The sequence below is a fragment of the Asparagus officinalis genome, chromosome 9, assembly GCF_001876935.1.
Source record: "Asparagus officinalis chromosome 9, Aspof.V1, whole genome shotgun sequence".
In the NCBI taxonomy this organism is placed as follows: Eukaryota; Viridiplantae; Streptophyta; class Magnoliopsida; order Asparagales; family Asparagaceae; genus Asparagus; species Asparagus officinalis.
Genome location: NC_033802.1, coordinates 38,604,635 through 38,629,106, shown reverse-complemented (window position 1 = coordinate 38,629,106; position 24,472 = coordinate 38,604,635). Strand labels below are relative to the sequence as shown.

The window sequence follows — 24,472 nt, the reverse complement described above, 5'->3', positions numbered from 1 at the left end:
CAACTGATATAAATATGATCATACCATGTATTTACATGTGATGTGATCATGCATTTCAGTGTAAAAGTAAATTGGTTTTTTTATCTAAAAAATTTTTCTTTCTCTTACTTGCAAATGATTAAATATGCATGTTTTGAAGTACTTATGTATTTAATGATAAATATTTACTTTTGAATTTATTCTTATTAGTTTGTCTTATTACTTTTTCTTATTAACATTACTAGCACGTGCATTTGCACGTGGTCAAATAGTTTGATTATTCTATTTGCTGATGATAACTATTGATAATATTTTTCTAGACTACTATCGATCTTGTTATTGCATTGAATTTAGTTATGACATTACAAATGTTAAAACATAAAATTAATCAAATAGACATCAAAGATTTCAACTTGAAAGTTGAAATTTTTTGCACATTTTATCATATAGCAAAATATGTAACGCGATGAGAAATTCATATTAAATTCATACTTAACAAATTCACATGAGACACAACTAAGGAGATTAGTTACACCATACAAGACACTAGTTTAAGAACAATAAAGATTGTATACCTGATTATTTAATGGATCTTAAAAGTAGCTTCAATTATTTAATATAGACCTTGTTAACGTTTCTCTCTTCTTTTTTTGGGCATGGTTTGCTCAAATGTATTTGATCATATTTGAATACCATTACTAAGCACTAAGCAAGAAATAGGCTCAATTCTAATTAGAAACTAACATAGTAGTCTTTATTGCTGACCTTTTTTTACCTAAAATTCAAGCTAATTTTTACCTTTTTTGGCTATGCCCACCTGTCTCTTAAGGAGCAACATGGATGATGTTTTTTCTTCTTTTATTTTTTTATTCATAAGAATTTAATGTCATCTGTTATCATAAGCTTTGACGCATTAAAAAGCATATTGACATATGAGTGATTAATCTTTTTTGACAATTTCTTGCTTACACTACTTATGGTCACAACAACATATAAAATAAAAACTAAAGATATATAAAATGTGAGTATTATGGAAGTTACATAACTATTATATCAACAAGTCGAGGTTTAAAATAAAAATTTCACAACCAAGTTATATTAAGAAAATAAACCAAAATAAAATAATTAGTATAATGGAAAAAGTAGGAGATATAGAAGCCAATTGGATGATAATTTTATGTTAGACATAGAGATCAATAATGAATCTTTAAATGTAATATTTCAAAAGGATCTCACGTCTTCTATCCTATTAGAGCCTAGTCTCTCTTACTACCAAAAGGCATTGAAAACAGTACCAACAAAGAACCCATACAAATTTATATTGTGGTTATATGCACAAATATTGAATTAAAAAAAAGGCTAAGTTACCAAATTGCATTTCCAGTATGATCATGCTTCTAATATGGTATTTTCCTTTCACCCGCGACATTAGGGTATTAATATCAAAATTAAATCAAACCTGATTATTTTTTCTACTACTAAATATACCAAACTGGTTATTTTTGCGATATAAAAAAATACCAAATTGACATCAAATGTTGATATTAATACCATTATGTCGCCAGTGAAAAAAAGGCCATTTTGGATACACAGTCCTACTAAAAATACCTGGTAATTTAGCTAATAAAAAACATAACAATATTAAATAGAAATATTGTGTTGTACCTTAGAAGTGTTGAGCACTTCTGCATCCAATGAACTTGGCATGAGATTCGCTTCTCCATTATACACCATACTCGTAATTGCTGCAGAATAAGCATATTCTTATACAATATAAATGATCATGAAAATAAAGAGAGATGAATATTATCCGGAAATTTCACAACTTCAATCTTTGTATAGAGAATGGAGATGAATATGTCAAAAACTCAAAATCCATGGTTAAATACATATATAAGGATCAAAATTGAAGTGTAGACAAGGAGTAGCAGTGACAGCACAGGTTTAGCATTATGATCTCACATCATTTTGGGGTAGTGTAATAGGTTATGAACAAGTGAATACCTGTGAGCAAGCTAGGATAAAGAATCATCACTAGGCTAGAATTTTTCTTTCTTCTAGCTTTTTTTTCATGTGAGCAAGCCAGGATAAAGAATCATCACTAGCCTAGAATTTTTCTTTCTTCTAACATTTTTATACATTCAGACTCAGGTACAGTCGCCTCAGAGATCAAGAGAGGGAAGGGTTAAATTAAAGACACTGCCTCAAACTCTAAAATTTTCATATATGCCCAAAGTGGATATAACTTTAGCTCAAACAATTTATCAATTTTCACGTCTCATAACATTTAGGTATTCCTAGAAGCAACTGCTAGCACTTCTATTGTTAGTGCTTTTCAAGGGAAAAAATTCTAGCACCAAGTTAGTGGGATGAATGTCAAGTTGACAACCTGATGTATAAATGTTCACCTCCGTAGCTCATACCAATATGATAAGAAAAAAATGTAAGATGATTATGATATCTGCCTCCAACCTAACATAAAACTACCACCAATCTACATGTTAGATTTGCTAAGACCCAGTAGATTTCTTTCATAACTTTCACATGATGTTTTCTAAGGATGCAAAATGGTGCAATGCTTATGCTTCTGGATTCAACAAAAAAGAAATGTCTGGCCGACACCAGGGGTCAGTGAAAGTCCCTGCAGATGGATGAGGAAACTTTGCAAAAACCTGAACAAAGAAGTTTATGCTCAAATTTCAAATACTAAGGTGCTTTTGGTTTTACAGTAGTTATGGGAAAAGCTTGTAAAGTTTAGGACTAGCTTATGCATGTTCACACGTATACACAATTCACAAAACTTTTCCACATGGATGCATATAGGCGTGAATGAATTTGTTTGATCTCTATTATATGTGTTTGAATGTTTAGGTTGTAAATTTTTTATCCTATCTAACTCAAAAATCTATAGCGCAGCCGAGCTCTTTATGGTTTATAAATTCTTACAATAAGAGGTTGTAGGAACTCAAAAGGTATGTCTAACTTAGTTTTAAAGTCCTTATGAGGGAAGCAAAGTCGCTAGAATCAAAATAAAATTATAGTAATTTGCTTTTCTTAAGCACATACAATTTTAAGGACCTTGCACATATGGAAGCAGGGTTAAAATATGACAAAGGTCTGCAAGCAAGGAATTCAAAGGATGGGTTTAGCTATGTGCATCATTGAACTGGCAGGTGTTCATTATTTTTAATTTTTTTAGCTGTATAAGGGACACAATTGCAACTCCTAACAATGGATTATGACTATATATGTACATTTCTTATAAATATATGCACATTTAATTGTGTAAGAAAAACCTCATTTTTATAGTATGATCTTTAAAGTGGGAAGACATACTCTCTCAAATGTATTTCAAAAAATAATAATTATGCTGGAAAAAGATGGTTGGGTTTCATGTCCATGTTTGTCAAAGACACTAATTTTTAGTTGGGCAACACCTAGCATGTCAAAAAAATAAATATTTAAAAAAAATGTACTAAGCATAAAGATCATACATGGATTGTCATTGACCGCACTGTTGCCTTCAGCATACTCGAGTTCATCATCACTATCTTGCATGGACGGTTGAGGAAGTAGAGAAACTTTTGAGTAAGCAGGAACCACAAATTGTTTTCCAACATCAACCTAGAAGAAAATAATTGTCAAGTAATTATGCAATAAAATAATAACCATCTAACTGCGAGACAAAAAACATCACAACTGCTAAGAAAATCCATAATTCTAAATGAAAAAGTTGATAATACACATACAAAATATAAAAGCTTCAACAAGAAACATATTATACAAATGGAATTGATTACCGAGTTAAGAGACATAAATTAAGTAATTTATTAGTCTCCTAGCTTTATTAGAGAGAATAACACTCAAATCCTTAGGGTGCAAAGTTGGCAATGTTAGTCTCCTAGCTTTATTAAGCAAGGAAGGTTTATTGGATTCAAGCAAAAACCATGAACCAAGCAATAAGTTAGAGTAGGAAAAATTCTTAATCTTAAAATCATTTAGTATTTTTGATATTTTTTCAAATGCTTAGTTGTCATTGTCACTCTTCATATGTTTCATCATTGACTTTCTTAAGAAATAGTAACACATTAGTGTTTTTCTCATATTAGACATACAAAGTATCAAATCCCTAAATCTTAGTATTATCATTTACAATCTCAAATCCTCTTAATTGTTTTAACTCAGACCCTTATTCAGATCTCATCCAAACTTGAATTGTTCTAGGGGTTAAAAGTTAACCATAGTAGATAAATAACATTGATCCCTATGATCCTACGTGGGTGTTATGCGTTTGGGATTATTTAGTATGACTAGGACAATGGTCCAAGAATCCAACATTCTTGAATCTGGATTAGGACTCAGAATTTCTAATTAGAGCCCAAGACTTCTTAGTAGGATATTTGACTTTTGCGTTAGATTTCTAGGCTACAATTTCTACTCATAGACTATTTGGATCTGAGTTGTACTAATTTGCATATTTAAATGTGTAAATATTAAATATATCTAAATATGTAAATATTAAACATATTAGAAGATTTAATATCAAACATTCAACATCAATTATTTGAATGATTTAATATTAAATATTTTTATTATTTATTATATTAAAATTTTAAATATTATATATAAAATTATGTGTGTGTGTGTGTATATACATATACATATACATATATATATATATATATATATATATATATATACACACACACACACACATAATTTAATATTTAAATTTTAATACATTATATAATTAAATAATCTTAAATAAATTTAAATGGATTAAATATATAATGTATTAAATAAATTTAATACATTATATAGTTGAATATATTTCAGTTTAAATGGATTAAATAAATTTAAAGAGGTTGATTAAAAATATTTTAAACTTAGATATATTCAAAGTCAATATATAGATAGTTTATAAATATTAAATATTACATGTAATTAATATGAAATATATTAAATGGTTTTAATCTTAAATCACCATGGATAGAAAAATTAAAAGTATTTTAAAGGTGGAATAAGTAAAGAGAAGAGAGAAAATCCAAGAAGTGAGATCACAATCCACCAATTTTCACTTGAAATTTTTTAAGAAAATTTCTCATAAGAATATATAGAGTTGGATTGGAACTTGGATTTTGAAATCCTAGTCCTTATAAAAATCCTAGGCAGCCGATAAGACCTTAAATTCAAGTCAGAATCCTAGTCCTAAACCAATATTACCTTAAATTCAAAGCCAAACTCTAGTCTTGAACCAATAACACATTAAATTTAAATCCAAATCCTAGTCCTAAATGAATAACACTCTAAATTAAAATCCAATAAATTTTTTGAGACTTAATCAACAATCCTCAACCAATAGTCCCCCAAACAGGTCATTCTAGACAATGTTGTATGGGAAAATGGTGACAGGAGAAAAAAAGATTACTTGAATCAACACATATGATGTAATTTGTGAGGTGATTAGGATGTAGAAATATGTTTCGAATGAATATTTAGCGGAGAGGTTAATGGTTTTAAGTAAAAGAATGGGGAAGAAGATGAAAGCATTAAAAAAGGAGAGGAGAGGCAATTGATCCTTATGATTGGGCCTATTTTATTAGGTAGAATTATCCCATCCTATTTTATTAGGTAGAATGATCCAATTAGCATGAAATATAAATTTTGATGGAATATGCATTAAAATTGCAGCTGGAGCTGAACAGGTGTAATCCAAAAATACAAAATATGAGGACTGAAGATCAAAAAATGAAAGATTCTAGGGTATATGAGAAACCCTAAAACATTAATATTGAAAATTTAGAGGTTTAACTTGAAATTATTATTTTTTTTATCTTCTATTTTAATTCCAGCTAACTTTGGGTGTCCTGTAGTTTGTGTAAATTTCTATACAACCATATTAGGTGTGTGCCTGCTCATTGTGTGCACGAGAGTGCATGTGTATGTCACAAAATAAGTTAAAGAACACAACGCAAAAAAAATGTTGTTATTAGGGTAAATAAGCCACACCCATTCCAAAAGTATAACAATATATGCATTCTTCATTTAGAAAAAAGGAAAAATTAAAGAGGAATGGCCGACCTACCATGCAAAAACACATGGTTACTAGTAGATTCTTGGTTTTCAATTCTAGCAACAAAAAACCATAATAAGTATAATAAAACTTACCTTAAAAGATAAGATCACACCAGGTTCAAGTACGACTCCAGCGTTTAAATGGACACCATCACAAACTAGTGCAAAATTAATTTTGCAGTCATCTTCTATTGTGACATTATCCCATATGTAAGAGCCTTGGATACAAACATTACGCCCAATAGTGCAACCTTGCCCAACTATTGAATTGAAGATATGGCTGTTGTCACCAATGGTGGTTCCACTTCCAACCAAGGAAAAGGGGCCAATTTGTGCAGACCTAGATTGGATAACATCTGAAGAACAATGTATCATGCAGTTACTAAAAAATATGTTCTATAAAATATGAATCTGGAATACAATCATCATGTTGATAACATATTATTAAATTATGATCACTGTTGATATAAAAAATACAAGACAAACAAAATCACATGTTATAGAGAAATATTGACAGCTGCAGGCAAAATCTATTTATTATACTACTTTGGAACAATACATGTCAATCAAAGAAACAGTAATTGAGGAATCCGCGGTATTATAGCACAAATAGAAATGTTGAACTAAATGAGGGACAATCCTATGAAACTAATGCATTTGCAGAAAGAAAGAGGCAGTTTTAGATGAAGATTGGATAATGCAGAATTGTTTGAAGATGGTACAGATATGTCCAATAAAGACTTGAGAGTGAGCTAATAAAAGCTGTGCTGCTATGATATGATCGTAGTTGATGACGTGACAAGGAGTAGGCATAGATTTTTAAATAATACGGATTAGGCAATAAAAAGAACACAACAGTTGTTAATATAATAGAGGAGATTAAGCTAGTTGAATAGAGAACCAAGGGTCTGAGCCTCCAACCGTAAAACTATAGGATCAAGGCATTTTTCGTAGCTTAAACGTAGTCATTTTTCTCACAGAAGTCGACAACAATTCAACTATTAGGCATTACATAATTCTTGCTGCTTATTTTCTAAACATTCATACTGTTATCTACAAATTTGTTCCTCAATGAAGCTTAAAGTAGGGGATTGGGAAACGGAGATCCATATCAATAGTGGCCTGGTTCAAAAATCTATTCAAGTTCTTCGCAAACACCATGAAGAAAGAAGAAAAGAGAGGCAGAAGATGCCCCAGCTAATGATAAGTGATGCTAGAGAAGTAGCTTGTGTTCCCATACGGAAAAAATAACCTTACAAAAGAATAATTATGCCATAGTTCCGTGTAGTTCCATGTTGTTGGAGATATGAGTTGAACTGCTAGTTACAGAGAATGTGACAAGTGCTAAAGCTTTTACCATATAATTTGGCTAGTTTAATAGGTGCTGGGAAAGTTATATTGGACTTCATAATGCTCAAATAATCTGTGGCAGGAACTAATCTAAACCTTTCAAATTGCTGAACAAGGCACCTGCGATTCTTCATGCAAGAGAGTTATCATTCTCTCGCAAGTTCAGGGCTTGAGGGTTCTGTAAGAAGGGTAACCAAACACTTCAAACATTTTTCCCTCAAAACAAATCCTCATAACTTTTACAAACCAGTTCCACATCAAAAGGTATACAGAAGTTCTTTGCTAAATCATCTTCGCCTCCATTCATTAATTATTGCCTTTTTCCAATGAATTAATTTATGCCCTACGTCTACATCTTTACACAATAGGGAAGGGAAGGATGACAAAAGGGGGTGGAAATCTAAATCATGTACAACCCAGACAATGCAAACCAGGCAACACAAGCTTTGAAAGTTGGCCTTGGCAACAAGTAACACTACAACTGGCACTATGTTGCGTCATCACCGCCTGCTACAACCACCATCATTGTGCCATCAATGCCCATATCCTAGAAATGCACTCATCTTGACCAGTTCTACCTAAAGCAATGATAGGATCACCAACTTCCAAATTGATATTCTTTCTTATTTTCTAAAACCGGCATACTTATGAATAACATGAGCCACATTTGAATCCTATACCAGTCCCATACAGCCAAGAAGTTCTACCACTGTGATACAACGATAATTGCAACATTCCTTTTAACAATGTTATGTAATAGATAGAGTGCGTTGGATAATCTATATTAGATGTGGTATAAAAAATAAAATCAAGCACAGAGCATTTTGCATATCAGAAGTAGGTTTCTAACAATAACGGACATCATTGTGCCATCAACGATCATCATTTTGCCATCAATGCCCATCTCCTAGAAATGCACTCATCTTCACCACTTCTACCTAAAGCAATAACAGGAACACCAACTTTCAAATGCATATTCTTTTTTACTTGCTTAAACCGACATATTTATGAATTACATGAGCCGTACTTGAATCCAAGACCAGTTCCATACAGCAAAGAAGTTCTACCACCGTGACACAACGATATTCGCTACAATCCTTTAATGGTAATATGTGATAGAGTGTGATGGATTACCAATATCATATGTGGTATAGACAGTAAAATCAAGTACAGAGCATTTGGCATGTCAGAAATGGATTTCTAACTATGCTCTATAAAAACAAACAAGAGACATGGACACGAAGTGTTCAACATCGAGAACTTCAAAAGTTAAGGACCTGTGATATAGACATGATTTCTGGTATGAAGAACCATAAAAGTTTAGAAACAGGGACTCATGGTAACCTACACGGGACAAAGAGACAAGTTTTCCGAAACAGAAACCTCAGCGAGACGTATGCCTACACAGACAGATAAAATTGTTGCTAAAGACATACATAGATAAAATTGTTTTTCAGTTACACTTAGTTACACTAATTATGTGACGAGCATCAAGACATGCTCAAGAGTTAGATCACTTGGGTTGTAACCAAATCTAATTTCCTGTAAACTATAGCAAACCATAATAATGAGACAAGAAAAAATTAGATAAAAAGCATCTTAGCTACTTCTCAGTTAAACACTAAAAGAAATAAAGGACAATAAGAAATGATAACAATAATACAATCAGTCAGACACAAGGAAAATCACAAACTACAACATTGAATCAGTGTGTCAATATTAATTTTTGATGTTCATTCTTTGCTTACCAGGTGCCTTATAAGTTCCCTGCCTGTCAAGCTTGATCCCTGAGAAATTTCCAAAATACCGAACATCTGGAACCAAAGGATATGTCCATCTTTGCATTATATCTTTGCTGATTGTATCATAACTTCTGAAATTATCAACTCTTGCCGCGTAACATGAACGAACTTCATGAGTGAATATTTTGTAACCCATAATCTGAATTGATTAAGCAACAGTAATATAGGTTTAAAAAATAAGGACACAAACATTCAGAATGACAGCTAAAGTAATCTGTAGCTTCCATTACTCATTTCATAATTACGAAATTTTCCAACAATAGCATCAAGATGGAAACCTCATCACAGAAAAAATATGTGCCGCCATGAAGTTTCCTCGCTGAACTTAAAGGAAAAGAACAACATGTTTCTAACATGAATAACAGAATGCAAAACTTTAGGTTGGTGATCGCTTCCTCAGCAAACTAAAAAACTGAACATTCACAAAATTTTTAAATCTTTAAGAGTCTGCACATATAAGAATTTCATTTTGAAATAACTGCATAACCACCAAAGATAAATGTGATTCACAAGTAAGATATTTTCTGCTACCCATATCAATGAGGTATAATCAGTCAGGCAAATAAGCAGGTGACTATGGCCCACGAGTGCTTTTGGTGGAGACGGTATTTTATGGACTCAGGGAAACTCATGTTTTTCTACCATAATTAACTAAAGAATTATGAAACGAGTCTTTGAAAAATTTATCAGACAGTAAAAAATTCGTAGAGCTATATCTGGAAAAAAATACTACATCTATTTGTTACTAGTACCACCAATAAGAGTCTGGCTACCAAAAGAAGTTGTATCTATTGAGTAAACAAGAAAGTAGGTCTAATATGCGTAGCTCTTGAAGCAATTGATGTAATACCAGTTCACATGTCAAGTATAAAACTTCTAGACCTGGATTCTCTAGACTCAAAACCCCCAAATATAAAAAAAATCTACCTAATGTTCAGAGTCTTCAATTTGAAGCTTTATGAAGGTAATACACCTTCGCATTTAAAAGTAAAACATAATCATCTAATGAACGAGCTAGAATGGATTCATTTACTAATTTTATCATGTTCACCAAGAAATAAAATATCCTGTTCATTACACGCATACTTCACTTCGGCATTAAGCTATACAATAATAACTTACAAACTACAAATATTTGTATCCTCAGAAGCTTATTATTTAGGAAAACCATATTTTGAAAATGTTACTATGAAACCGCATATCACAAGAGAGGGTACTTCATTCTACAGTGCCAATACAATACAAGTGGATGAAGTAATAACAAACTAGACATCCTTAGTGTCTTCTCATATGGCACATAAAATAATAAGCACAACTGACTTTCCAAAGCAGATACAGCAAGTGTATAAAAGAAAGCTTACATCATCTACAAGTAGTCCCTTCACAAAATGACGCCGCAGATGTTGATAGTCAAAATTATCTGTGAAAAGACTGAGGACTTCTGGAGAGCAAATATCAATGTAGCAATCCTGCGTGGAGGATCTTCACTAAGTAGTTGCGGATTTGCGGGAACACACAAAACAGAATAAAATCCATGATAAAATGTACATGTAAATAATATACAGATACCATGATCAACAACAAAAAAAAGCACTCTCACCACTGAAAAAAAGAATTGTTGTCTTTGCACAAGAAAAAAAAAGATGATCACATGAAAACTTTGATACAACTAGGACCAGCGCATGATACTCATTTGTAAATTTTTTGTACGCCTTAAATATTTATCCACGAAATACTTTTTTTCTTTTTTTCTTTTTTTGGTTGCTTGCTACTATTGATGCCATCATTGTCAGTATTGTAAGCGGTGATTTATCTCGATACATATATGTAAGCAGCAGTGTCACAATATGAGTTATTTGGCCTTATATGTGTCTGCATAAAAGTTCACAACTAACAACATAGAAAAGGATTTCTACAACTGATTATCAGTTGCATATCTCATATGTGCCTAAATGCCACTGGTACCAGGTATAGGAAATTACGGACCAAGTAAATAGATATATGCAATCAAGCTTTGAAGCCTGAACCTCTACCCATTTGCAGTGTTTTAAATGTCAGCCGTCATGTCGGACATGGAGGCCGACATGCCAGGTTTGGCATCAAACCAATAGAATATGCTGATGTTTAAGTCGCATGCCATTTTTGGGTCCATGACAGTGACATGTCGGCAAAAATAAGATATAGCGGGAAAAATATCGACTGTTCAAAAATCCTTTTTTTCTTAACGGGCTAAGTTGCATTTGAATCCGACCTGACTCAGGCCCAACTTGAACTTGAACTATATCTTTTGGTAGGGCTTTTTTGCGCAAATCAAAAACACAGCAGCGACAACGGCTTCAACTTCTTCTTCTTTGTTGCAAAATTAAAGACACATCATCAAATCAAAGTCTCTCTCTCTCTCTCTCTCTCTCTCTCTCTCTCTCTCTAAACTAGGGTTTGAGTGTTTAACAGTGGGGAGTAAATCCTAAAGCTTCAAGCCTTCAATAGTCCTTTTTCTTTAAAAGGTACTCCTCTCTTTCCCATCTCTCTCAGCCCCTCTCAGCTTCTTCGCCTCTCTCGTTCTCTCAGCCTCTTTGTCTCTCTGGTTGCAATCATTAAGTGCATCAAATGTGAGATGTGTATTAGCCATCAAGCAGAGAAACTTGAAGCATATCTTGAAACAACAGAGATATACAACAATGCAAACTTGACTAGTCTAATAGAAGTACCAAGAATAATGATGTAAATCACACATGTTGACATGCAAATATCCTATGGATAGCACAAATTGACTAGATCTCTTGAAATAGTGATCCTAATTCCCAAATATTATAAGTTATTTGCTTTTTTTTATATGTGTAGGCGATAGAGTTTACCAAGTATATTTAGGTTTAACTTATGATATTATATTACACATGCACACCATCCGATATGGCAATCCAAAACTTTTTTTTATGTCCCCCGACATATCCCCGATTTTTGCTATCTGACATGAACTTTAGCCTTCCGACATGAATCCAACACCGACATTTAAAACCTTGCTCATTTGTGGAAGCTTTTCGTGATATTAGCTTTAGCCTTTAGTTATCACTGATTTTAAGACAATCTTTGTGGTGCTCACTTCATGTTGCTTCATAAATCATAACATTCTTTATGATAATTACTTTATTTTACTTTCTGATTGTTAGTCATTCAACTTTAGGTTGTGTTTTATGGCCATACTTCGTAGTGACAAGACAACTTTAGTTATGTTTTTATTTGTATGTTATTAAGTTATGTGTTTTGTACATTATTAAGATATTTGCATAGTTTTTCAGCTATAACCAGGCATTATTACAAATTAGATTTTGTGGCTAATGACACGAATTTTTTTAGAGAAAATATATTCTGCCCATCCTTTAATTTATATCGGATTCCAGCATTTAGTGTTTGTTCTCTCTGTGATCAATCTCTGCCACCCATTTGCAATATACAGAAGTCTGCATGGCACATGTACATTGGTGATGGTTGTCGCTATTGAAAATTAAGATATCAGACAACGCCAAAACACAGGTTCTCCAAGCCTCTGAATCACAGGGATGTGACTGCTGTTAAAGATAACATATGGAGGAAGGAACATATTTTTCCAAGATTTAAAAGATCAAAAAAAGAGCAAACATGAAGATGGTGCATGAAGAGAGATGAAAAATAATTCAGAATACAAGCTTGAATTCACCTATTTATATATATTAGAAAATTTACTCACTTGAATAACAAAACATGCTTAGCTAGGTGACAACATTAATAATTCATTATTCAAATAAACGGGAAATTAAATTGAAACGTCTCTTAGACATATCAGCATCCTAAATGAGAAAACCAATAGAACTGTAACTGTGAGGTATATGTAAGAACTAAGGTGCCTGTCCACTAAGTTTACAACCTGAAGGACCATTAGTCAAACCCAGGTCATATAACAGTTAAGCAAGTACACTTGCAGCTAAATTTTCTGCTTTACTCATATGAAGCATGTTTCCATGAAAAAAGAAGTCGTAAGACTAATACTTGACGTGTCAATGAGGATGAAAGTTAAGAAGGTAAAAAGGCTAGAAGAGCTCAAGTTTAGTCAAATGTTTTATGTTCATGAAGAACTAAGGTTTTCAAATAAACATGAAAGAGAAAGCATGAGAAATGGTCAACAGTAGGAAATGCCTTAATTCAAAGTTTTCAATTAAATGTGAAAGAGAATCCATGAGAAATGGTCAAAAGTGGGGATCTGAGAGGATGCTAGCCATATTAAAAAGATGGTAGCCATAAGTAAAGGTCTTTGTTTTAAAACAAGAACTTGTCGAACTGCAAAAGATGGAAGTAAAAATAATTAAGTGATACAAATAACTACAAAAAAACAACCAAGTTTTGTCAAAAACCTAAATGGTTAAAAATGCATGGTTTATCCTCTCCTAGCACTTACAAGACAGCTGCCAAAATCATTCTGTCATTTACAAATAATAAAGAAATGTGAAAACATAAATAGAACTTTGAATCAGAATTACCTGCTTATCATTATGCAAACAAAGAGAAGGATTGTCCGCCATTAATGCCTTATCAAGAGAGAGAAACTGCCTTAACTGATCTACTTTGTCCTCATAGTACAGAAGTTGTTTCGTCTCGGGGTCAATTGCCATTACGATTTCATCATTGCCCAGTCTAGTTTGATGTGTTATGGATGAAGGTTTAGAGTGATTGATGACCATAGTCATCACAGCAAGTGGATCCTTTTTCCTTCTTTCTTTGTGCTCATGAAGTGCTTGTTTTAAGCTCATGTTGCTAACTGTATCGCCACTTAAGAGAATAAAGTCTCCGCGAACCTTCAAGAGAGAAAAGTTCCATCCAGACAAGTCTCATAAGGTAATTAGAATGTTCAGGTTTTCAAAAGCAGAAAAAAATGTCTATTTGAGACTAGGAATCAAAATAAATCCACAAGGAGAAACAAGTAAATGGTGTAGGCACATCAAAAGAGTAAAAGGATCAGGTCATTGCAATAAAGTATAGAGTTACTGCACTATCAGTCCTCATATCCAATTGACAAAGAAAATATTATTTTCAAAAATTAACAGTGTGATAGCAAAACTGCATAGGGGTCAACCAGCTAGACCCTTTGACAAATTTGTTTGTTTCCTCAAAAATAGCCAAAACAAAATTAGCATTAATCATGGATCTATGACTTAACAGAAGAGCACCACAGCAAGACCCTCTCCTCAGGAAGAGTAAAATGGAATGAACACAAAATTTTAAGAGGGAATGATTAGAATATCATGTAAAACTCCTGACAGAATCTCTAAAAGCCAAAGCGGTCAAAAGCGCTAGAAAGCGCTTAATAGCACTTAATAGCGCTTAGTCAAAATGTGAATGATGATAAACGGTCTCCATTTACCAACCAACATGACCCGAACCCGTTTTTAACACTAAAACCCCTCATATTCCATGATCCCTCTTTTTTTCTCTGTTACTAATGTAAAAATCCCTAAAACCCGGAATCATCCTCCACATCCACCACCTCCCACCTCCAACTCCGCCTTTAAGTGCTTCTCTTGCCTCCAACATCTTCTCCCGCCATCTCCGGCTCCCTTTCTCGCCACCTCTCACCATCCTCCGCCACCTCTCTTGAGCTCCTTCACCATCTCCAGCAAGCTCCTCATCAAAGCTTCATTCCCCTGCTCCCTCTCATCCATCATCTCGATCAATATTATGTGACTGTTACACAATTATTGCATGCTTAGGATCTCTCTAAATCATCAATTTGTGCATTTGTAGAACTTTTAGATTTTTCCTGAAATTTTTTTGAATACTTATCTATATCTGAACTAGATAGCTTTTACTCTGCTCTTTTTTCCACTTCAATCCGTCTAAACTCGAAAAAGCCTAAGCAGCGCTTCACTGTTTCATTCCATTTTTCACTTTTCACAACCTTGCTAAAAAGAAGACTGACAAGAAAATTAACCTATAAAATTTCCCATCACCCAAGTGGTTTCTAAGAAACTTGACTTTGAAAGCTATGTTAGTTTTGAATGAAAATGGAAAGGAAGAAAAGAAAATAATTAAGAGAACATATTTCCGTTTGGTTAGAACGAAAATTAAAATGAAAATGAGGTAAAATCGGAGGGAATAGCCTCAAACTCTCATTTTTGTGCTCTTCCCATGAACCTGTGGAAAATGGCAAAATGTCAGGCATCAAGTGTGACTCCAACCCTTCTCTCCACATGAGTTAGCGTTCTTCTGTATGAGTTAATTGCTCGCGAGTGAGAATCTCTTGCTGGTGCATTTCCCAATGGGCCACACAAATGTATAATGAAAAAGGATGTATACTGATGTATACTGAGGATTAAACCTGATCTATGTTAACATTTAAACAACATAAAATAGCTCAACCTGATAAATGTTGAGGTTAAAAAAAGGCACACAAATTGAAAAAAAAAAGCATACTGAGTCATCCACTCACATAACACATTTAAATTGTGATTGCAATGATATATGTGTGTGTGTGTGTATAATATTTATTGGCACTAATTTTCAACCGTTTGCATTTGGCTTTTATTGTTTATATTGACATTGATTTTCTATACTCTATATACTAGTTTAAAATTGATAAAAAGACATGTGATATTATAAATTTATACTAATTTAGAGTAGATAGTAAAACATATATCGCAATTCTTAAGTTATTTTGAAATTAACCCCTTCAATCAACAATAGGATAACAACTGTAAAAATTTATATTAATTTAAAATAACTTAATGAGAATCGAGAGACCAAATAGCAATTTAAATTATTTGAAGGACAATTTCGAAACAACCTAAGAACTAAGTGATCTAATAGCAAGTTTAATCATTTGAGGGTTCTAATTACAAAATATGAAAGATTAAGATTTAGCTTGACTTTGGTTGAGGAAAAATGAGAGAATAGAAAAAAAAGAAAAGTAAAAAAGTCAAATACTCTATTTTGGTTGTAAAGCAAACAAAAAGAAAATGAAATTGAGAGAATCCTGAGAACAGTTAAAGTTCAAACTATTCATCAAGTCTTCTCTCCCACAAGCTAGTGAAAATGAGAGGAAAATAATGTTGAATATCTTGTCCCCAAGATATAATTTTGATGACAACAATTTATTTACTATGTGTATTATATATGCACTAACATATCAATACAAATAACAATATCTGATATGCTCAAGATATGTGAACTAAGTGCAGGGATGAGTTCAAGGCAACAAGACAAGCAAAGAAGAATATGTGCGTAATTGTCAAATTGTATTTTATTTTCTTTGTTTAGATTCTTGTAAAAGCATTGATCACTCACAACATATACACGCACATAGTATTTTAAACACACTAACACATGCTTAGTGTGTGGTTAACTATAGAAATCCCCTAAATTAATCATTAGAATTTATTGATATAGAGTGAGTCAAAACATATAAAATATCTCATATCTATGTATTTGTAGTCGACTAATACCCTTAGTAGTCGACTATAAAAGCCTTAGTCAAAGTTACAAAAACTTCATATTTACAGATTAGTCAAAGTTACAAAAACTTCATATTTACAGATTAGTCGACTACTATGCTTAATAGTTGACTAGTCATTCTCAGTCAACTTACAGAAACTTAAGTTTTACAGTCGACTAATGCCTTAAGTAGTCGACAACTAACCCTGTTTCGACTTCACAAAGTCTGAATAGACTCAGTGTAGTCGACTACTAAGCTTAGTAGTCGACTACAAAAAAAGTTTTTCTAACTATTCTGAATTTGAATAAGTGAACGTTTATAGACGTTTTTAAACGTTAATTGGTTTAAATTTTGAATATTTCAGAGGCTATAAATAAGTTTTAACATCAGAATTTGTGCACTAACATTAGTACTTATAAGATTCGAATTTTGAGCAAATTTATCCTCTCTTGATACAAATTCTCATTCTAAATGTCAAGAAAAGGAAGTTATGAGATTGCCTTTTGTTCCCCATCATTACTAAAGATTGATTAGGCAAATTTTCAGAGAGTAAAAGTTTCTAAGCCACTGCTGCACTTCACATTCACATCAAGGCTTATAGGTGTGTTTTTCTTCAAAGAATGTTTCTTTCAGGTGTGAGAGAAGATCTCTTGGTGTAGAGATTAGTGTTATAATTTACAGGGACTTACAAATTGATCAGATTTGATTTTGTAATTGGTTTTAAAATCATAGTAAAAATCTCAAACGGGATTTACTTGGGGACTGGATGTACACCCGGGGCGGTGGAACCAGTATAAATCTCTTGTTTGTGATTGTTCAATTTCTGAGATTGTTGTTCATTGTTCTTACAAGTTATAATTCATCTTGTAAAAATTTTAGGGAAAATGCTTCCAGCCCCCAAAACCAATGAAAACATGCTCCCCCCAAGACTTTTTCAACGCTCTCAAAACCCCTAAATTCGTAAGAACTATGCATTGAGCCCCCAAAACACAAAGCCCAAGAATTTTACACGGGTAAAGACTATAATACTCTTTATCTCTCTTATGGGCATTGATCACCTCCTCCCCCCTCCAGTGCTTCTCCCTGATGTCTCTGTCCCTGACCGCCGTCATCCCCTGCAATGTCCGCAAGCTCAAGTCCGACGAGCACCGGCTCTACCTCATCCACCTCCCCCCTCCTTATCCTCCGCTCCAACCAAACCATCGTCTTGTCCATAGACGCCGAGAAGGTCATCCACGTCATCAACTATGTTGGTGCCAACACATTCACATGCATGCCCATATGCCCACCTTCACAAACTCCAAATACCCTAGCTCCTTTAAAACCTTAAGCTCCTCTTCCATCTCTCTTCACAGAAGTTCCTCTTCTTAATTTGAGAATTAATGGCAGCTAGGTGTGTCTGCACTTCGTGGAATTAATTCTTGCTACCTACTGGTTGAATTAATGCTAGCTCTTGGTGTTAAAAGAGCCTGCAGGCTTGTTGTTGTTCAGTTGTAGTGTGATTCTAGTGTGGTGATGTTCAGCTTGTAGTGGGAGATAGAAGGCCTGATTGTAAGTTTTTGCCTTCAAATCCTTGATTTTATTCTGAAACCAAGTGGTTTTATTTACGTGTTGGTTGTTAAGGTTACGTGTTGGTTGTTAAGGTTACGGTTGCTTGTTAAGATTTTACGTGATGATTGTTAAGGTTATGAGTTGCTTATTAAAGTTACGTGTTGGTTGTTAAGGTTAAGCGTTGGTTGTTAAGGTTATATGCGTTGGTTGTTAAGGTTACGGGTTGATTGTTAATGTTATACGGTTGGTTGTTAAGGTTACGGGTTGCTTGTTAAGGTTACGGGTTGGTTGTTAAGGTTAACTGTAACCTTAACAACCAATGCGTAACTTTAACAACCTAAAAAACACGTAACATTAACAAATAACCTGTAACCTTAACAACCAACACGTATAACTTTAACAACTAACGCTTAACCTTAACAACCAACGTGTAACCTTAACAACCAACACGTAAATCACTTGCCTTTTGAAAATTTCATGAAAATTAAAAGTGAAATATTATTAAAAAGTCCAGCTCACTCCAACCACCTAAAACAAACGTATACATCATCGTAGAAGTCTAAAAAATTGTTACTGCTTTTTATTTTTTATGAATTATTATAGTAGAAGTCCAAAAATTAAAAAAAAATTCTATTTCCTTCTTTTTTTATTTTTATGAAGGTTTTACAAGTTGGTTGTGAAGGTTACATGTTTACTTGTTAAGGTTACACATTGATTGTGAATGTTACGCGTTAATTTTTAAGGTTACGCGTTGGTTGTTAGGGTTACGGGTTGGTTGTTAAACTTAACATTCACAACCAACGCGTAACCTTCACAACCAACATTTATCCTTAACAATCAACGCGTAATCATAACACCAACTTGTAACCTTAACAACCAATGTGTAACATTAACAAGCTATACGTAATCTTAACAACCAACACGTAACCTTGACAACCAACATGTAAATCGCTTGCCTTTTGACGTTAAAAGCTTCTCTTTTCTTAATAACAAATCATATCTCCTCTTTTCTCAATAACAATCCATATCTCAAGAGATCTCACTACAATCTTTGTCTCGGAGATTACACAGGCGGGGGGTGCAACTCAGCAAAAGCTGTTCTTTATCTATTTCAGATAACCCAAGAAAATTAAAAAAAAGGGAAAATAAGGCCCAACAATAAATCATCTTCATCTAAGCAAGCCAATCAAACCCAACCCATAAACCCAAACTCATCCCCTCGCTCCTCTCCTCGAGCCTCCGCCTCTCTCGACTCCCCTCTTTCGACCTCGGACGACTTTAAGACTCTCGATGATCTGCAGGAACAGTACACCGCCAACCCTCGTAGCTTCCCTTACAACATGAAGGAGCAGTGTTAGGAGAGGCGGGGAGGGTAAAGGGTCGAGATCCCGAACGGTGGCCGCGGGACCCACGTGGGAATCTGGTGTTCAGAGATCCCACTACAATCTCATATCTCGAAGATCCTCAGGTGCGGGGGGGCTCGGACCGGTTGCCAAGTGCTAGGGTCGAAAGAGGCGTGGAGGTCGATGACGTGGACGACCTTATCGACGTCCATGGACTCGACGATGGCGGAGGAAGGGGAAGAGGCGGAGGAAGTGTCGGTGGGAAGAGGTCGAGGAAGCGTCGGACTTGAGCTCGCAGACGTCGCAGGGACGACGGCGGTCGAGGACAGGGACATTAGGGAGAAGCACTTGAGGGGAGAGGAGGTGTTCAATGCCCATAAGAGAGATAAATAGTATTATAGTCTTTACCTGTATAAAATTCTTGGGCTTTGTGTTTTGGGAGCTTGATGCATAGTTCTTACGAATTTAGGGGTTTTGAGAGCGTTGAAAAAATCTTAGGGGAGCACGTTTTCACTGGTTTTGGGGGCTGAAAGTATTTTTCCCAAAATTTCAAATATCACTATTCACCCCCCTCTAGTGTTTAGTGTGTGCTTCCGCAAATCCTACAAATAAATCACGACTACTCCAACAGACCTTTCATGTGAACACAACCTCCATCTCTCTCTTCCTCTGCGCCATCTAATCAAAAACACGATTCTCAACTATCAAAGACAACAATTGTCAGAATTCAGCTAAAGATAGCCACATTCAGCTAATGATCATGAAATCTTAGATCGTTAGATCTTGTTCATGATTGAAATGTAAATCTGGTCAAGGTTTGTCGGATTCTGCTCAACATTTTTCGAATTTAATTAGGGTTTATAAAATTTCATTGAAAACATTGGGTTTTTGTGAAGGATCGTCGGATTTCATCACAAATTTGGTATAATTCCACATCACTCTCTTTTTCACTTTGGTTTAGTAGAATTTTATCCTAAAGTATCTAACTAATCATAAGTGCACCCCTTTAATTCTCAATATTATTCACAATGTACTTTTTTGAATTTTTCGTGTTTGTTGAAAATAGTATTGTGTAACTTTGCATTTGCATAGCAAAGCATAATTGTGATTTATAATTTGAGATGGGCTTTTTGAAACTTTCTGTTTAATTTTTTCTTTCAAAGAGATTCGTGGTGGCTACCTGCTTTTAGCTTCCATGAAAGTGTATAGCTATGACCGATGGGTACTTGAAAATTCAATGACCTAATGGGTAACCCGTTTAAGTAAACGAGTAGGTATGCTGGCGCGTTTATTAAACGAGTCTGGGTCGGGTCAATTTTGACCCGACTTGACCAGTTTGCTACCCCTACTATTGTCCTCGCAACTTAAGATGCTTCAATTCAGTGTTTAAAAAAAAATGACCCAGGTGGATGCCTAGGTGTCCGCCTAGGCATAGACGGCCTTCCAACCACCTAAATTTAACCTGAGTGGTCAAGCTAGGTGGTGGATCCACCAAGGGCTAGACAATCTACTTAGGCAAGCCGATCAGCTTTTTAAGCTAAAATTTTTATAGATCATCTCAAAATTCGGCCCCAGCCCAACCCAACTCAGATCTAAATTAAAAGAAGATTTATAAACAAAAACCAGTCTCACCGACTCATACCTGACCTGCTAATCTATTAAAACCCAAATCAAAGTCCCATCTTTCTTTTTGCCTCTCGATCTTTTCCCTAAATGAAACCCTATATTTGTCTCTCTCATTTCCAATCACCACGCACAGTCGCTTCGTCGACCATCGCGCACCACCACTTCCTCTTCGCCAATCATCGAGCAACACCGCCTACTCTCCCTAGCTTAACTCTCCTCTTCTGTAGATGCCAACTCGACCACCACCTCCTTTAGTCATCTCTTCTCTTTGAGTCACCACTACAGCCACCACTTCTTCTCTTCAACGCTACCACAGTCCTCTCCACCCACCACCTCAACCACCTACTCTTCTCTTCAAGCCATCTTTAAGGTAATTTACTATTTTAGTCATTTTGTCAATTACTATAATTAAATAAAAAATAGGAAAATGCCTAGGCTATAATTACATAATAAAAAATAGGAAAACGCTTAGGCTCAATCTAGGCTTATGCCTAGGTTCCTAGGTGCTAGGCCCCAGTCAAGTGCCTATGTCGAGAGCTTTCTGTAACATTGCTTAAATTTACAAACAATTCAATCTTTAATTTTTATTCTTCTATGAACTCAAGAAATGAGTACAAAAACTTAGAAAGTGTTCTCAATTTGATATGCTATAGTAATACTAGTCATTATATGGATTATATGGTACCCGATGACACGAATGCAATGATAACTTCTTTCTTTACCATTATTCACTATATTCCCTATAGATTTAGTTAAAACGAAGACCTTACTTATGGCTTTATCAAGCTGGAAATGCTACACTATACTAAACCTCATTTGTATAATGTTGTCACTTTCTGTTCAAGTTAATATTAACATCTGACTATTAGTCGAGATATTTAAAAGAAATGCTCTCCTTTACTCTCATATATGATTATGGGCAACACTTCCTCTCGGATTATCAAGTACGTTGTACTAGTTTATTTTTTCCAATTTCATAGAGTATTAATGAATAGTAGGATATTTTAAATATATTTTTAGGACATCATTATGGTTAGGTCTTTTCTAAGCGATGTATATTTCAGCATTGATAGATATGTATGTATTAGTAATATTTGAAATTTGACCCAAGGTTAATAAAGTTGCATCTTTCATGGGAAATGAGTTTTGCTTATTTTGAATGGACTTATTTGTATGAATTTTTTAAGTATTCCAATAGATTCTTCCTTTCTTAAGAAGTTATCTATGATTGTTACCAAAAAAGATGTCACTGATGATTATTTTTTACAATTTTTCTTTAATAACATTTGCATTGCATGTTGTAACTTAGATTTATAGGCCAATTGCATGATATACTAGATTTTACTCATTAGAAATCCAATAACTATAAGTTGATAGACAAAACATTCCACCACCAAAATGCTTTTAGCTTTTCTATAATCACACCTTATAGTATACATATTGTGTTTACTCGAATAATAAACATAGTATTTTAGCCGGCAAAACAATCGTATTGAATTATTAAGATATTGGGTCTTTCATCTTGTGTAAGTTTGTCTAAGTGACTAGTATCGTAGAAATTCCTAATCACATAAAGGTACAAACAAAAAAATTCATCTTCTTGTTGGTTTCTTCTCAAATGTCATGCCTATTAATTCTTTATTTACTCTAGATTGTAGATCATGTTCTATTCAAATTGCAGATTCTGTCAAAGTGATGCATATATGAAGAATTATGCAAACTAAAGTTATCTAGGTTGGTTTAAGATAGTGGTGATAAACTAAACCGGTTGGTCAAGTATGTTTTGCTAGCAAATTGAGCTAGTTTACTAGATAAGAGTTGCAGAAGGATTCATTAGAGTTCTTTTTGTTAGTTATGATAGGGGACTCCTTAGATTATTACTTCCTAATTTCATAATCATATTTTGCAAGATACTCTGCTTCACCCATTCTCATAGCTATTCATACTAAAATAAAATATGTTTGATATCTTTTATTACTATTAAAAGTATATGAAGATTATCTCCATATGAGATGTTGTTTTGAATGATATGTATTAATAGCTTATATGATTTACCCGAAGGATAATTAGTCTCCTTTATGTTCTATAAATCATATACACTTTGCAGCATCACATCCGTTATTGAATGGATTAATAGGTTTGAGTCGTGGTAGGCTTGAATCATGTGGCCAAGTCATTCTTTCCCAATATAGCATGCATCATTCTCAATTGATGATGTTGATCAGAGCATTTGACAATACTTGTTAATGTCAATCTGTAATTTGATTTCGATTAATTTCATGTTCTTAATTTTTTCACTATTCTAACATCCATTTTTAAGCTTTCTTATGTCCTTGATTCTTTTATTTATTAATCAAGGTACTACAACTTCTCTAGTTGTGTTTCACTAGTTCATAACAGTAATCCTAGTTACTTGATGTTTCAATAAATTTCAAGGGTGAACAAAATTGATTGTTGCTGCTTTGGAGGATTTGCTCACGTCAAATATATATTTTCATCTGACTTCACATTTCCTTTTATTGGTAATGACAAGTCTAGCACAGAATTTGTACTTAAACTTGATTTTCATTGTTGTATAGGATCAAGGTTAGCGATAGCGGATAGTGTCGCATAGCAGTGAAGCACTGTTAAGACTATTTGGGACTATTGCGGTAAAATAACAATAAAAAGCATAAAGTCAAATAGCGGTCTGATTTAGATATGTATAAATATTCAAAAAAAGAAAAATTAAAGAAAAACCTAGAAAATCTAAAGATACATATTTGATGATTTGAAGGGATCCTAAACTTGAGTATATATATATTTATCTTCAAGTATCACAATTAAAAAAATAAAAAAGAAAAAAACGCCCAGAAACCGTTAAGCACCCGCTTAGGCTACTAAGCGCTAGGCGTCAAGTCCGACGCCTAGAAACGCCCAGCGTTTAATGTAACATTGATAGGGGTAGTACAATTATGCATGACTGATGGATATCCACCTTATTCTAATACAATCTAGATGAGCAAAGTGGTAATCTTACACAGGGTCTTTGTGTCTTTGGAAACGGGAATGATATCTATGGGGCTCACTAAAAAAATGAAAGAGTGGAGTGGAGAACTGGAGGGTTGTTCAAAACATCAAATTTACCAATTTTTATATAAGACTTGTAATTAGTATCAATTTAATAAGACGTCCCTATGTCTTGATATTTAATTAGACCATAGTCTGTTAAAACTTTTCAAGTTCACTTTGAAATATTAATTTTTTTAATTTAATATTAGGTCTCTTTGCCATTTATAAAAAAATAC

At 33.8% G+C, this 24,472-nt stretch overlaps 1 protein-coding gene across 4 annotated transcripts in view; it reads right to left on the bottom strand.

Annotated features, from left to right (window-relative positions):
* Positions 1-24,472, bottom strand: part of LOC109823622 (probable translation initiation factor eIF-2B subunit epsilon) — a 56,687-nt gene that overhangs the window by 29,682 nt on the left and 2,533 nt on the right. For all 4 annotated transcript variants that reach the window (XM_020389901.1, XM_020389904.1, XM_020389903.1 and 1 more), the window contains exons 4-9: positions 13,718-14,032; positions 10,568-10,675; positions 9,153-9,345; positions 6,148-6,410; positions 3,474-3,603; positions 1,645-1,724 (exon numbers count right to left, since the gene is read on the bottom strand). In XM_020389901.1, the coding sequence (XP_020245490.1) occupies positions 1,645-1,724; positions 3,474-3,603; positions 6,148-6,410; positions 9,153-9,345; positions 10,568-10,675; positions 13,718-14,032 (1,089 nt within the window). The remainder of the gene's footprint in view (positions 1-1,644; positions 1,725-3,473; positions 3,604-6,147; positions 6,411-9,152; positions 9,346-10,567; positions 10,676-13,717; positions 14,033-24,472) is intronic.